This window comes from Mytilus edulis, chromosome 5, assembly GCF_963676685.1.
Source record: "Mytilus edulis chromosome 5, xbMytEdul2.2, whole genome shotgun sequence".
Lineage (NCBI taxonomy): Eukaryota > Metazoa > Mollusca > Bivalvia > Mytilida > Mytilidae > Mytilus > Mytilus edulis.
This window is the reverse complement of record NC_092348.1, coordinates 62,957,062-62,973,702: the sequence shown is the minus strand read 5'-3', so window position 1 is coordinate 62,973,702 and position 16,641 is coordinate 62,957,062. Positions and strand designations below refer to the sequence as shown.

At 31.8% G+C, this 16,641-nt stretch overlaps 1 protein-coding gene across 1 annotated transcript; it reads right to left on the bottom strand.

Annotated features, from left to right (window-relative positions):
* Positions 1-11,931: 11,931 nt before the first annotated feature.
* LOC139522476 (kunitz-type serine protease inhibitor bitisilin-3-like) lies at positions 11,932-16,066 on the bottom strand. The gene is made up of 4 exons (XM_071315977.1): positions 15,869-16,066; positions 15,063-15,239; positions 12,802-12,981; positions 11,932-12,110 (listed from the first exon to the last, which is right to left on the bottom strand). The coding sequence occupies exons 1-4, from the start codon at positions 15,960-15,962 to the stop codon at positions 12,022-12,024; spliced, it is 540 nt and encodes a 179-aa protein (XP_071172078.1). The 5' UTR covers positions 15,963-16,066; the 3' UTR covers positions 11,932-12,021.
* Between the last annotated feature and the right edge of the window lie 575 nt (positions 16,067-16,641).

The following is a 16,641-nucleotide window of genomic DNA, read 5'->3' as shown; positions in this document are numbered from 1 at the left end:
AATTTTAAGTGTTCGTTGTTATTCGCTGATTTACTTGTTGAAATGAACTATTATAATATAAATAAATAGTTGTTCAAATAAATTAAAGAAGAGCAATAACTTGTTTTGAATACCATCTGGAAACTTCGATATTTTGAAATTATCATTGAAAAATGACACCAAAATTGGCCGCCATTGCAACTTGTCTGACAGACACTTATGATTAGGATATTCCCACTCAGAGGCTTCTGGTTGTCCGACTGTATGTAAACAGGATTTGATATTAATTTTTAGATTTTAAAGATAACATAAAAATAAGGAGATAGGATATGACTTCCACTGGGATAACTATCCAACAGAGTTAAAATAAAGTGAATGTGAGCAATTAAAGGCGATCGTACGGCTTTCAACAATGATAAAAACCCATCCGGGAAAGGCTATACAAACCACAACATGAATGATGTAAATTCAAATTAGAAAACTAACGGTCTAGTTTATAACAAAACAATTCCGAAAAAACAAATATGACAGACATAAACCAACGACAACAACTGGACTACATGCACATATTGAATGTGGCGGGGATAGACATGTGTGTGTGTACTTAACCCTTTCAAGATCAATTACCACGTGGAAACCTTTTTTTGTTGTTGTTGTGAAAGCGATACTAATATTTGACCCCCTCTATCTGTTATTCAAGAAAAAGGAAACTCAAGTTACAGTCAGTAAACCATTTGATTCGACAACATAGGACCGAAAGACAGACAAAGAGACGACTATATGGTCATTAAACAGTGTCTATTTGACATTATTTCCATTTTGTAATCTTCGGGCTATTACTTACTATATTGTACAAATGTATGACGTCTATGACTTTTGTCCTTTATATTGAACTGTCTTCATTTACATAAACCAGGAATTCAAGTAATTACATTCATGCCTTCCGCTGTCTCAATATAAGACTTATACCTCTAATTTGACAGAACCGATCATCTAAGTACCAAAATCTATGACAAACGATTCGATTTGAATTATGCAATTATCATTTACCCCCAACTTAGCAGCAATATACCATCTGTCTTTGTATATTTCTACCTTTACTGTTTAGTCAATTTTTGGAAAATACTTTGCCGTTGCTTTGAATTTTATTGTGTTATTGAGCTACGGTCATTTTTTTTTATTCTTGTCTTTATTTTTTTATATCTGTACCAATCCAGAAAAATGACAGTTGTAATCCATTCGTTTGATGTGTTTGAGCTTTCGGTTTTACCCTTTGATAAAGGGATTTTGTTTTGAATTTTCCTTTGAATTCGGCATTTTTGCTATCTTACTTTTTAGATCTTTGTCCTATTGACAGAAATCTCTCATCTGCTTGGGTTTTTTTTCTAAAAAGATGAACAGTTAAACTAGGGTATGGTCATTTTTGCATGGTGAAATAGATTTTTTCCAAATAAAACTTTTATCTGATAAAAATGTCAATTAAAAACGCCAAATACTGAACACGATGATCCCCTCGTGAGACAACAGAAGTAGAATTGACCAAGGGCCAGATCTATTATTTTCTGTGGTGACCAAACGAAAAACAATGTTGTATTGAAGCATATGAATAAACTAATCATAAATACCAGGATTGAAATTTTGTATTTGCGCAAGACGCGCGTTTCGTCTACAAAAGACTCATTAGTGACGCTCAAATGAAAAAAAAAGTTAAAAGGGTATTTTTATTTTAGTAATGAACAGACATGCTGAAATGAAACTTCATTATTCTAATTAAAACAATATAATCTCGTTTATAAATATTTTTGATAGAAACACTTATACTCGAAGCGTGGATGGTCATAATTAATGATAATTGATACTAGTATTCATAAGTTCATATAAAAGAAATCGGGAAAATTTTACCAATTCAGGAATATGGTAGTTGTTATCAAATATGTGTGTTGGCGTTTGTTTTTGTTACACTTCGGTGTTACTGTTTAATTTCCTCTTTTATTTGATGTGTTCACCTCGGTTTAAGTTTGTAACCCGGATTTGTTTGCTCTGAATCGATTTATGACTTTTGAACACCGGTATACTACTGATGGTTTTATTTGTAACATGCTGGTGAGTCATTTCATAAACATGCAGTTTAGACGAGAATATTAAAATATTAAATCGTGCTAACATTCAAATAATGCATTAGCGAACGAAAACATTGCTTTTGATGTCATTGTGTCGCTTACATAAAATATACTAGTAATTTTCAGCGACGTCAAAATGTGACATTCTGGAAAATGAATGTTTTGCACTTATTCTAATAAATAGCTTGTAAATATGTACATAGACCCTTGTCTTTTTTAAATAAAGTTCGACATAAATAGGTTACAAGCAAATTATGTGTAAGAATTTTTTATGAAAATATCACCGATACATTGTTTTTAATATTATATAAATTTACAGCAAAAAAATGCAGGTATTTTGAAAATTCTGGAATATTAAAATTTCTGTGAATTATTTTGAAAGAATTTAAACATAAATTTGGAGCATACTAGGTAATAAAAGATATAAAAAAAAACCTCTCAAAGTTTTTATTTTGAGAATATCCCTACTGTATTTTTGGATTCTTTTAACTGGTGCAGCACGACTTCCTTCGTACAATGGAAGGAAGCAGCCATCTAAAATGTTAAATACCAGAATCAAAAAGTAAATACAAAGAATTCAATTGTAAATTCAGGAATGTTTCTTACGATTTACGATAATACTCTTAGGTCTTTATTACTGCAGTTTGAGTAAACCTTATTAACGTGACTAAAAAATATACTTCAAGCTTTCTAACAATAGCTTAAAATGATTCTTTACATTTAAACAACCTAAGAAATGACTCCTGAGTAGAGGAAAATATTTAACTAAACTCGAAATTCAAATTTCAAATTATATATGTTTCAATATTAAATATTTTTCATTGTTTAACAAACGATGAATATTCCTATGGGTTGCACTTTGGAAATACAGCTGTTTCTCAAAACACGCCTCTTTTGGGGAGATCTTCAATATTCATAGAAAATTAATTTTGTTTACATACTGGTTCCCAGTTATGCTCTCTGTGTTCCATCTCACAGAGACATAACTTGGGAATGTTACCAATAAATTGACATGTGCATATTGTTAACATTGAAATCTATGGTAACCTTTCTTTCGAGGTAGGGGTAGTTAAGAAAATTAGTGTTAGTTTAAACTCTGAGAAGTTCAGGGCATATAAACGTTGAAAATATGCCGCACAGTCCTATATTTTGACCTTTGAAAAAAATTGTGGTTCATATGAACTTTCAATTCTAGGATAAGATTTTTTTCAAAACTTCATAGTAAAAGTGGTACAGTTTTAGCCGTAAAAGGAGTTCCTATGGGAAATTGCATAGTCAATATTTACAGAAATGCAACCTTTATCAGCATCAATTAACCTTCTGAAATGTAGTCAAAGAGGGGTGAAAGATACAAGAGGGGCAGTCAAACTCATAAAGCGAGAATAGTCTGACAATGCCATGGCAAAAGATGAAAAAGACAGACGGACAAATAATAGTACACAAGACCCAATATGGAAAACTAAAGACTACGCAACACGAACCCCACCAAGATTTCGGGGTGATTAAATGTGCTTCGGAAGGGAAAGCAGATCCTGCTCCACATGTTGTACCCATCGTATAGTTCATGTTATTGCAAACCTTAAAATTTGATCATTCTGCACAGATAAAACTGTAGATGTTGTTGTAATTACTTTTGTAACATATTTTAATATAAGAATTTGTTTTAAAAATGTAATGTATGAAACATGTAACATATTCTTTATTTATTTTAATTTAAAGTTGCACTGTGATTCAAGGGGCGTCGGTGACCGAGTGGTATAAGTAGTTACTACTGAATCACTAGCCAGTCAACACTGAGGTTGTGAGTTCGAAACCTGTTTGTGCGGGTGTACTCGACTCCAGTCTTATTTAGACAATAACAATCAAAACCAAGGAGTGAACAAAGACTCCAAACCAAACATGTGTCTTACTAGCATTATGAAAAGGGCTGTAACATGTTATAAATTGTCTGCGTCCGAAGCGCTCTTCTGTACTGACATTCTATAGGAACGATCAATGCAAATATTAAGCCGTGGGTTTATAAGTACCGAAACAGTTGAAAAGCTATACGATTTTAAAGGACATTAGCATTGATCTAAGTTCAACTTTGCCTGAAGGAGATGAAACCTTAGTTTCTAAAAATTTCTAAACTTTTAAACGAACAATATTATTAGGGTTAAGAGTTCAGTAGTTTAAATAAAATATTATTTTCATGGTTTAACAAGTGATGATTTTCGTTCATTCTAAACGAATGACGGCTATTAGAATATGATACTAATTAACAAAAAATACATCATAGAAATTATCCTAAACAGATTGTAAATGTTTTTGTATGCTCTTCAACTTTGTACTTGTTTTGGTTTTCGAACTGTTTTCATCTGAGTGTCATTGATAAGTCTTGTGTGGACGAAATGCACGTCTGGCGTCTGGCGTATTAAATTTAAAACCTGGTACCTTTTCTTAGCTATTATTCGTGTGTTCTTCCGTCTATTTGTTTTGTAGTCATGTCACTTAATGTTGTCATTTTAATGTTATTTTTAACTTTGCCATAAAAGCGGGAGGTTTAGCATGCCCCAAAACCAGGTGCAACCCACCATTTGTTTGGTTAAAATGTCCTGTACCAAGTCAGGAAAATGGCCATCGTTATATTATAGTTTGTTTCTGTGTGTGTTACATTTTAATGTTGTGTTTCTGTTCTGTCGTAGTTCTCCTCTTATATTTGATGGGTTTCCCTCAGTTTTAGTTTGTAACCCTGATTGTTTTTTTCTCGAACGATTTATGAATTTGGAACATCGGTATACTACTTTTGCCTTTATTTGTTGTAACTACATTTTTGTTATCCGAATTTATCATTTGAATTGTGGCAACAACGTTTTACCATATTTGTTTTATTTAAATAAGTTTGTAAGATTAAGTTTTGGCATATGAATTTGATCTAGCAAAGCAATGTCATTATATACCTAGATATAACATATGTAAATGTTAGTACATGTAGTATTGAAGCTGATTAGAATAACAAGTTAAACATTATCTATATGTTTCTATAGGTTGATTAAACTTTGTCGTAACGGTTTGTAATGAATTGGTGTATTAAAATTTTCCTTTCAAAATCAATTAAAACTATCTAACTTCCACGTTTGTGTAATACCTTTTTTTTCTTTTTATCCTAGCGGGTTTTCCTACTTATTTAGACTGTGTAGATATCGAGGTGCCAACAAGAGTTCCCGTGTTTCCGATTTTATTGCATACGGAAGAGCTATCGGCGATTTAGAGTTTGTGCGGGTGTACTCGACTCCAGTCTTATTTAGACAATAACAATCAAAACCAAGGAGTGAACAAAGACTCCAAACCAAACATGTGTCTTACTAGCATTATGAAAAGGGCTGTAACATGTTATAAATTGTCTGCGTCCGAAGCGCTCTTCTGTACTGACATTCTATAGGAACGATCAATGCAAATATTAAGCCGTGGGTTTATAAGTACCGAAACAGTTGAAAAGCTATACGATTTTAAAGGACATTAGCATTGATCTAAGTTCAACTTTGCCTGAAGGAGATGAAACCTTAGTTTCTAAAAATTTCTAAACTTTTAAACGAACAATATTATTAGGGTTAAGAGTTCAGTAGTTTAAATAAAATATTATTTTCATGGTTTAACAAGTGATGATTTTCGTTCATTCTAAACGAATGACGGCTATTAGAATATGATACTAATTAACAAAAAATACATCATAGAAATTATCCTAAACAGATTGTAAATGTTTTTGTATGCTCTTCAACTTTGTACTTGTTTTGGTTTTCGAACTGTTTTCATCTGAGTGTCATTGATAAGTCTTGTGTGGACGAAATGCACGTCTGGCGTCTGGCGTATTAAATTTAAAACCTGGTACCTTTTCTTAGCTATTATTCGTGTGTTCTTCCGTCTATTTGTTTTGTAGTCATGTCACTTAATGTTGTCATTTTAATGTTATTTTTAACTTTGCCATAAAAGCGGGAGGTTTAGCATGCCCCAAAACCAGGTGCAACCCACCATTTGTTTGGTTAAAATGTCCTGTACCAAGTCAGGAAAATGGCCATCGTTATATTATAGTTTGTTTCTGTGTGTGTTACATTTTAATGTTGTGTTTCTGTTCTGTCGTAGTTCTCCTCTTATATTTGATGGGTTTCCCTCAGTTTTAGTTTGTAACCCTGATTGTTTTTTTCTCGAACGATTTATGAATTTGGAACATCGGTATACTACTTTTGCCTTTATTTGTTGTAACTACATTTTTGTTATCCGAATTTATCATTTGAATTGTGGCAACAACGTTTTACCATATTTGTTTTATTTAAATAAGTTTGTAAGATTAAGTTTTGGCATATGAATTTGATCTAGCAAAGCAATGTCATTATATACCTAGATATAACATATGTAAATGTTAGTACATGTAGTATTGAAGCTGATTAGAATAACAAGTTAAACATTATCTATATGTTTCTATAGGTTGATTAAACTTTGTCGTAACGGTTTGTAATGAATTGGTGTATTAAAATTTTCCTTTCAAAATCAATTAAAACTATCTAACTTCCACGTTTGTGTAATACCTTTTTTTTCTTTTTATCCTAGCGGGTTTTCCTACTTATTTAGACTGTGTAGATATCGAGGTGCCAACAAGAGTTCCCGTGTTTCCGATTTTATTGCATACGGAAGAGCTATCGGCGATTTAGAGAACGGAAAGGCCACATTTCAAAAGAAGTACATTTCTGAAGCTTTTAATCAGACGAAGGATTTTTTCTTACAAGAGAAGGTACATGAACACGTATTTTATGGTAAATCTTATTCACTTTAATTTGAACTGGAAGTATCATATGACTTTATATACAAGATGACTGAGTCTGAAATTGGTGAAATTCGAAATTTAGATTCTGTTATCATTAGTTTTGAATATACAATGTTCCCATGGTTGAAAAAGTATTGAATTCTTTTATTCATAATGAATAAAGGCTTTTAAAATGTAAAAATGTTTTACAAAAATACATATTAGAAATCATTCTTAATAGATTACACTGTAGATATCGTTTTAACATTATTTTTTCCGACTGATGAGAGTTATTACACGAATCTATAATACAACGTGTCACTTTTCATGTTTGTTAGTATAATTTTGTTAAGAAATATCTATGGTTGAAAGGATGACGACATAATTGAACAATGTTACTCTGATGTTACTCTGATGAAGTTTCAATTTTCGACCTTTTTTTCAGATTTAAAAAAAAACACGTTACGTTTTAACAAGTTAAGAACTGTTATTTATTTTTACCAAGAACTGTATAAGAGACCTCAAAGCTTACTGTTTAGTTTATGACATGTTTTGTTGATATGTAAAATTATAGTTGTTGTATACCTAAATATCAAATATGCTTTTTTTTTAATGTAATTCTTATGCTGACCAAAATAATCAAAGAAATCCAAATATGGTTCTTTTTCTCTCTCTCAGAGTTTTTGGATGATATTTTTCAATGTTTACAACAAATCTGTGCTTAATTTTTGTATGAAACAAGAATGTGTCCGTAGTTCACGGATGACTCACTCGCTCTATCGTTTGCTTTTTTCGGTGGCCCGCGAAATTGAAGTCTAAACTCCACTTTGGCATTACAATAAGAAAAATCATGCCATAGGGAACATGTGTATTAAGTGTTAAGTTGATAAGACTTTCACTTCATACAAACTTCTTTTGATCAAAACATCAACCTGAAGCGGGACAAACGGACGAAAGGACGAACAGATGGACGGACGGACGAACGAACGGAGGACAGACCAACGAAAGCACAAACCAAAATTCATAATACTTATAGGTGAGGCATAAAAATCAGTTCTCAATAGTTTATGTATCATATTGTATTACTATTCAGTAGATATAGCTTCAGGGGTTTTTTGCTAACCTAAAGGAAATGAGTTAGAAGACTTCATTTACTCCGTTTGCTTTCCATTACTAGCATAGGGTTGATGATACAGCAATTGAACTGTAACTCATCCATGGTATCCGTTTTTCCGGCTGTCAGTGTTAGCGTACTTGCACGATTTTACTTTGATTTACACTAGAGGTTCAAAAGTATTTTCATACGTTTCGAATTGTTCACCCAATGCTATTATACCTCGTTTTAAGATCCACTGACCCAATGCCCACGATGAAATATACCTATCACTTTGTATCCGTATTAATCGGGAAAATGTTATAAAAGAATTTATGATAACTTATATTAAACTTATCGACCTATTTAAACCAAGTTTAGTCAAAGTGATGCTAAGTGATTACACAAAAAGGTCTACACGAAGAACTGCTCTATAACATGAGATTATTTGTGAATCTGATCACATCTGATTGAACCCCAAGGTAGAATATGATTCCTCAAAAACGTTAACATCTATAATCAGCATTATCTACAATCTGTCGATATTTGTATCTTGGCATTGCACAAGGTCATCTTTTATGTTATTGACGTCTTTACACTAAATCCATTGAATGTTAAATGTGTACTGATTGAAAATTTAGTCTTAGATGAATTATTTTTTTATTAGTTGTTAGTGGCCTTGAACTAGCTGTCAGTAGCTGCGAGTACTCTCAGATTAGTAATTAGTGTATTTTTGTTGTTGGGATATACAAGTACCCGGCTACGTCCACTCTGTGTTTTTGTTAAATGTATTTCTATTTGTATCCGTCTGATGAGTTAAGCCTTTTTAAACTGATTTTGATTTAAGTGAGAATGGAAATGGGGAATGTGTCAAAAAGACAACAACCCGACCATAGAGCAGACAATAGCCGAAGGCCACCAATGGGTCTTCAATGCACCGAGAAACTCCCGCACCCGGATGAATCCTACAACTTGCCCCTAAACAAATATGTTTACTAGTTCAGTGATAATGGACGTCATAATAAACTCCGAATTATACACAAAAAACTAAAATTAAAAAGCATACAAGACTGACAAAGGCCAGAGGCTCCTGAGTTGGGACAGGCGCCAAAAATGCAGTGGAGTTAACCATGTTTTTGAGATCTCAATTCTCACCCTATACTTCTAGCCAATGTAGAAAAAACAAACACACAACAATACGCACAGTAAAACTCAGTTTAAGAGAAGTCCGATTGCAAAATAGGTAACAAAAGAAACTAGACAAAATGAAAAAAATACATAAATTAATATAGGACTACTAGCAGTTACTGACATGCCGGCTCCAGACTTCAATTAAACTAATTAAAAGATTATGTCTTCATTATATGAGTAGCAAGCACAATCTTTCCCGTTTTGGGTTTATTATTTTACCAACATTAAATATATTAGAAGAAAATCACCTGTGTCATTTATAGTTTGTTTTTATGTTGTACTTTTGCACAACTGTCCCATGGTAGGGGATGGATTTGGATCCCGCTAACATGTTTAATCTATATGTAAGTGCCTGTTCTATGTCAGCAGCCTGTAATTCAGTGGTTGTCGTTTCTTGATTTGTTACATATTTGTTTTCGTTTATTTTTTGCATATAAATTAGGCCGCTAGTTTTCTCGTTTGATTTTTTTTATATTCGTCATTTCGGGGCCTTTTCAAACTGACTATGCGTTATGGGCTTTGCTCTTTGTTGAAGGCCATACGGCGACCTATAGTTGTTAATTTTTTGTGTAATTTGGTCTCTTGTGGACACTTGTTTCATTAGCAATCATACCACATCTTCTTTGTTTTATATATATATAAGCTGTCAATTTCATGAGTGCAGGTTTGACTTAAATTCTCATTTTGATTCATATTACTTAGTATATCAATTTATCAAACCATATCATATCAAACCAAAATTTAAGGTACAATTTTTTTTGTTTCAAACAGAAATTAACACGGAAAAATGAAACGCTGTTTCGCTATAAGCCGTCAGATAGATTCAATTTGGTCAAACACGATCAACTCATCCCAAATTATTGACGTGCAAGTCAATAATTCAAAATCAGACAAACCCGTATTTACATAACCCTAACTTTAACGATGTCAGAAAATGGATTTCGCATGCACTTTGCAAGTTAAGTTATTAGAATGAAAGAATGGCAACACCATATTCGGACCAAAAGAAATCATTCATGACCTGGTAAATCTATGTTTTATTTCTTTCATGGCATGAAATACAGATGTGGGTGAGCGTAATGACACAAATTAACCCGGTCTACTTATATATATGTTTATGTTAGATGACGTCTAGGCTAAAATACGAGCTAAATGCTGATAGATCATACGGTTTTCTATTTTCATTAATTACAGCTAATACACCTTTATCAAACTGGCTATATATCGTTTGATAAATAAAAATGTGAAGTTTTATCTTCGAGATATTTTCATTGTATCTTTTTATGTAATTACCAAAAGAAAAAATATGTATTTATTATTATAAAGTGAGAAATGAAGGTATATTCTGAAAGACTGATGATAAATCTTTTTTTCTTTCACTATAAGCAAAATAATCTCCTAATTTCAAATTTGGATTCACAAATAAATGTGGACATACTAACGTATTCCTCTGCAACTTATTTTTGACAAACTGCATAATCCTATCATGTTACAAAAACAAAAATATACTATGAAGCAATCAAATATCATTAATAAATAACCCAAAGACAACACCATACCCAAAACAAATCATTGAATAGACAAAACAACCACAGAAATCTTGAAATTGAGAAACATCTAAGATCTAATCGGAGATGAATTCATATGTACTCTCATAGGTGTCTTTGAATTGTGTCTTTCTACTAGTGGAAAAAAGTCTTATCATTTCGATAACAATCAACCAAACCAAGAAGCCGTATGTAAAATTTTAGAAGAGATGATATAACTCTATAAATCCTTAGTAGATTCGTACTGTATTTGGCTATTATTTGGTTCAGGTTGGAAAATAACAAACAACTGACCCACAAAAAATAACACATCAGTTTATATTCTATCACTTCATTTCGAAATAAATCTCAAGATATTTTTGTCTTACAAGTACATATTTTCAATACACATTTAATGGTTTCAATTAACGTTCAAAATTTGAAAACGCTCTGCAAATCTAAGAATAATTAATAATGATTTGGGGAAGAAATAGAAGCCGCTAAACAAAAAACAAACAAAAAAATGAAAAAAAGTATACCGAGACCACAAGACATTGCTTTCTAAAGAACATATTTTTGTGATATCTATACATACCAATTGATATTTTATGGTGTGTTTTCTATGTTGTAATGTTATACTATTGTTTCAGAAAAAGGGAGAACGTTTGGTACCATTAAAACGTTTAATCCCGCTGCAAATGTTTGTACCTGTCCTAAGTCAGGAATCTGATGTACAGTAGTTGTCGTTTGTTTATATAATTTATACGTGTTTCTCGTTTCTCGTTTTTGGTATAGATTAGACCGTTGGTTTTCCACGTTTGAATGGTTTTACACTAGTAATTTTGGGGCCTTTTATAACTTGTTGTTTGGTGTGAGACAAGGCTCCGTGTTGAAGGCCGTACATTGACCTATAATGGTTTACTTTTATAAATTGTTATTTGGATGGAAAGTTGTCTCATTGGCACTCACACCACATCTTCCTATATCTATACAAAAAAATCTCCAAAAAAGAAGCAATTACAGTTTAATTAACATTCTCTTGTTTTTTGTTTGTTATCATTTTGTATAAACAATGTGTTATGTCCACAAAAAGTTTTTAAAAGAACCTGTTCAAATCCTAATGTGGTCATAAAATAGACTACGATATATATATATTGAATATAAATAATACTATAGACTTAAGTATGTACTGCAGTCAGTGAAAATAAATGAACACTGTTTAGAAGAATTTTTTATTCATCTCCAATCGACTTAAATCTTTGCATACTTATGATGGTGTTCCAAATAACTTCTTCTGTCTTCAATCGTAATCAAAACATGTGGTTTATGGCTCAATTATCCTTTATCTCCAACAGTACCATCGTTGCCTTTATGTTTTCCGCCACCTCCACATGTACCTTGTCCATGACCCCTGGCACATTTTACTAAACATCGGATAAAAGCAATATAATAACGATAGTTTGGTTGTTCAACGGATAAAACAAGTTATGCGTGACTAACTTCAAACAATAATAACACATATACAGATAATATAATGTTAATAGTATTAAAGTTAAACTGTCAAAAAAATATAGTACAAAAACTAATCATAGATACAGAGATTAAAATTGTGCACGCCAGACACTTTCCGTCAATAAAAAAATCATCAGTGATGCTCAAATCAAAAAATTAAAAAGGTTATATTTAGAACAAAGTTAGAGAGTATGTGCGACTTATTTTTCGAAATGCTTCATATATATAACTATTTATGTTACTATTTGAAACCTGTATGTGGCAGTTTCGACTTCAATCTCAATTGACAGGGATTGACAGTTTTCCTATAACGGTCGGTGGTTCTTTCCGAGTATTCCGGCTTCCTCCATTAATAGAGGGTTTGACACCAATCTGAATTCAGAAGGATTGTATGTTTTGATATGGTCAGTTGTTCTCTACTGACAGTTAGATTTCTCCATTAATTAAAACTGACCACCACGATATACTGCTGATTGTCACGTTCAAAACCAACAATCAATCAATCATCGATTGAAAAAATGAGAAAAGGGTTGGTTTGATATAGATCTAATATCTTTTTTGTCCTTATGTTCAAATATTTATCGTTCTTTCACTTAGACGTACCTTGTATTGGCTTCCTGCATGAGTATCCTTCAAAAGAACCTTGACCGTTACCGCCGCATGTTACTGGACAGCAATAATACCCAGGTGAACAATTACAATCACCCTTGCTATAGCAACCACACTTGGTATAGTATACGTATGTAGGTGCTGGACATACCTCACATTTATTACCATATCCCTCTGAAATCATTTGAGAAAAATATTTAGGTACCTCATATGTTTTATTGTTATGTACCTCATATGTTTTATTGTTATTGGTGGTTGCAGATCTGATCTTTCAAATCAATAAATACATTGACTATAGATTTAGAGTTTGAAATGAAATATGTTAGCCAACTGAACTTCTTTATTGTTTGACGCGGGGTTGTCGTTTAAATTGGGTTTGGTTTACATTTATACTATAAAACAAAAGGACAGTGTAGTTTATTTTTATACAAAGTATATAACTAACTTTCGAACTAAAATTATGATCTGAAATTTATGATAACCTTTGGAGAGCTGTAAAAAACTAAACAGATGAGCAATAAATGTGTGATACAGATTTACTTTGAGACATTAATTCTATAGCCGCGTACAATACATACAAACGCAATATCAATCAATGACAACACACACAATGGAAATCTGATGAATTGACTACCAGTGTTAGAGAAAATCAAAGTACAAGTTTCTATTTTTGGTATGACAATAATATAGGAAATCATTGAAAATATTTGCGATACTTCAAGATATATTTTTTACATGGCACTTCTATTTTTCGGATATTTATTTTGATAGATATCTATTTATATTTTTATATGAAAGAATCAACATCACCTTTTTTTAAGAACTTTTTAGAGAAACTCAGGCCACATTCGCATTTTGTTTAAAAAAAAAAGACTCATCAGTGACGCTCTAATAAAAAAAATTGTCATCTCAATAACTACAACAACGGTAAAATAAAAAAGGAGAATATTGATGCGCAAATTACAATAAAAAAACATTTTACGTTCTCAAAGTAAAGATAAATGAAGTATCGGGAATATACAGACAAATTAAAAACAATAATTTCTGCCGATGGGCAATTTTGTTCATAACTTTAACTTGTACCACGACTAATGAAGTTCGGTCTGAAAGAACATTCCAGAAAGAGGTACATGTTTCAAACAAAATAGGTCCAACCGTTGAACGCATGGGTGTAGCTTTCAAAATATGTAGAATTTTTTTATTTTATTTAATGAAAGCTGAATGAATGATGATCATTGTAGAACACTTTTTTGCTATGAATTTGAATTGTTTTAAATGTACGCAAATTAAAAAGCGGTATATTATGCCTGGATTTCAGACATCAAGTACCAGTATTTTGTTATATGTAAATAATTACATTAGATGTATGTTTCATTATAATACGTTATTCTGATTGGCTAACTCCACAACACATGTTATTCCGTAAGCAATTGTATTAGACAATAAAATTTATCATTCATGATGACACGAGGTCCCACAATAAAGTGCACAGGTGAATGAAATAAAACTTGATAAAAATCGTGTTTTCATGATCCTAGCTAAAAAATGTAATTATAAGTATTGAATGCTTCTTTTTGTAACTTTATAGGGTTGTAAAAGCGTTGACCGTGCGTACATTTTTAGACTGTCACTTTACTTAAACTTTCAAAAGACAAAGAGATGTTACTGCTTGAAATTGCTCAATGTAACATAGAAAGCAATGGGACAATTAATGAAAGGTGACTATCCTTAAATTATGCCATGATTATTTTGGTTATTTTTTTATGAAAACAAATTCAAGTAAAGAATAAAGTTAAAAAATGAAAAATAGAGGTCTTAAAAATATTTTTCGCTCACCTAGGTATATGTGCATAATCAACAATGTACTCTCTCCAACATTGTAGACAATGATAGAATTCTTGACAAAATATCGATTGTAATGTTTGAGATTCAGAATAAAACGCAAAAATATCAAAAACTCTATTTGGTCAACTGACGATTTTGACCATAATAATCATTTGTGAATCTTGTTTTGCTGATTATATTTCCTTCATAAAGTTTTTCTCTATCTATAATAGTTTTCACGATAAAAGACAAAATGAAAAAAAAATGTCGTGTCGGGGCAATAAATCTGACTGTCAATAAACACTTGGTAGAGCTCAGAACGTTTTAGATAATGGAAACTGGTCAATATTTCACATTCGAGATCAAATTGCCATATGTATTATTTGAACAATTACAAATTCGAATGCTAATACATATTTTCAATAACTTACTTCGACATGCGTGTCTGCATTCTTTCCTGCTGTGAAATTTATTTGCATTACCGCCATATCCTTTGTAACGTAGAGGTCTACATTTTCCTGACTTGGAATCGTAGTAGAAGTACCTTCCCTTTGAATAACAATGTTCTTTTTTACTGCAATATCCTTCGTTTTTCTCCAGTCCACATACTAAAAGACAAGATATTGATTACGAAAGTATCAACTTGTTACATAGCATGTCAAGAAAAAAAATACCTAAGAAAGCGTATTTCCAGTTTTGCAATGTTCCTTACTGTTGCAATATAATTTTCAAAAAAAAAGTCAATAATACAAATTTTCTACTAAAAAGCCAATATTACACAATAGACTGTATGATAATTTAATGACATCACTTTGTCAGCACAATATATCAAGGAGTCTCAATCTAATTAAATTGCCTGTGTTTTAGAATCAGGTATTGACACTTATGGTTTCATACCCTCACGATAATTAAATATACTTCTTGGTCGGTCATTAAATACGATTCTGTGAAATATTTAAAATCATTTAAATCCTTTTGTAGAAAAACGAAAAAAAAAAAATCACGCGCAAATATCCAATTTCCATCACATTTGTACATGTTTATGTTTATGTTTGCATCATTTGCTGCTGTATTTATACTTTTCGTCAAAAATTCATGTGGAATCAGACTAATCAGTATGCTAGAAATGGCATTCATGTCGTATTATCATCACTTTACAATTAAATTAACAATGAAAGGAGAATAGTATGTACAAAATTATTATAGCAATGGTTACAAACATACAAAAATAACATACCACATGAATTAACATGGTCACTATGTTTGTAGTGGTATGAGAATGACACTTCTACCATCAGGATCAAAAACAAAAATGCAATCGCAAACTTCATCTTCGTCTCTAGAAAGTCGTTTCAATTATTCAAGATTTCCCAAAAACTCTTGAATATGATGGCAAGACTTTCTTCATCAGTTTTATACTAGAAATGTCAAGACAACAGCTGGCTTGTAAGGGTTAATTTGGTAAAACAATTCTTGTCAAGTACTTAAGTAATTTGATACATGTAGTACTAAAGCAAACCTGAAAACCTTCACCGATGTGTCTTACATAGTTTACAATTCAGAAAATGGGTTACAAAATTATGTTGCACTGAAATCAGGTGAACAACAGATTTAAAAGGTAGGGGTGAAAAGGTACGATGATAATTGGCTTTACAAAAAGAGAAAAAAAAAATTATCAAACTTTTCCAAAATATACTTTATAGGATAAAGCATGACATGGAAACGAAGTATCGTCTTCAATCGACGACTTTTACAGTTCTCCCTTCCTTCGATTGGGTCATTTTCTGATCGTATTTTTTTCTGAGTTTGGATTCCTTAAATGTTTATAACATTAACTTGTTTGATACTCAAGTTTTACTTTTAATGACCAAATTTATAGCTCTAACTGAAATAATGCATCTCTTTCGTATGCTGACCGGTTAAGGCCATTTCGCGTTTTCGCCTTTCATCTTCTATAGGGCGAAAAGGCGAAATCGCGAAGTCGAAAACGCGAAAACGCGAAGTCGAATA

Excerpts from the sequence above, each read along its gene's own strand:
- LOC139522476 (XM_071315977.1), bottom strand. The coding sequence starts at position 15,962 with ATGAAGTTTGCGATTGCATTTTTGTTTTTGATCCTGATGGTAGAAGTG. Across the intron at positions 15,240-15,868 it reads TGACCATGTTAATTCATGTG|TATGTGGACTGGAGAAAAAC; the intron begins GTATGTTATTTT and ends CTTGTCTTTTAG. Across the intron at positions 12,111-12,801 it reads ATGCAGGAAGCCAATACAAG|TAAAATGTGCCAGGGGTCAT; the intron begins GTACGTCTAAGT and ends TCCGATGTTTAG.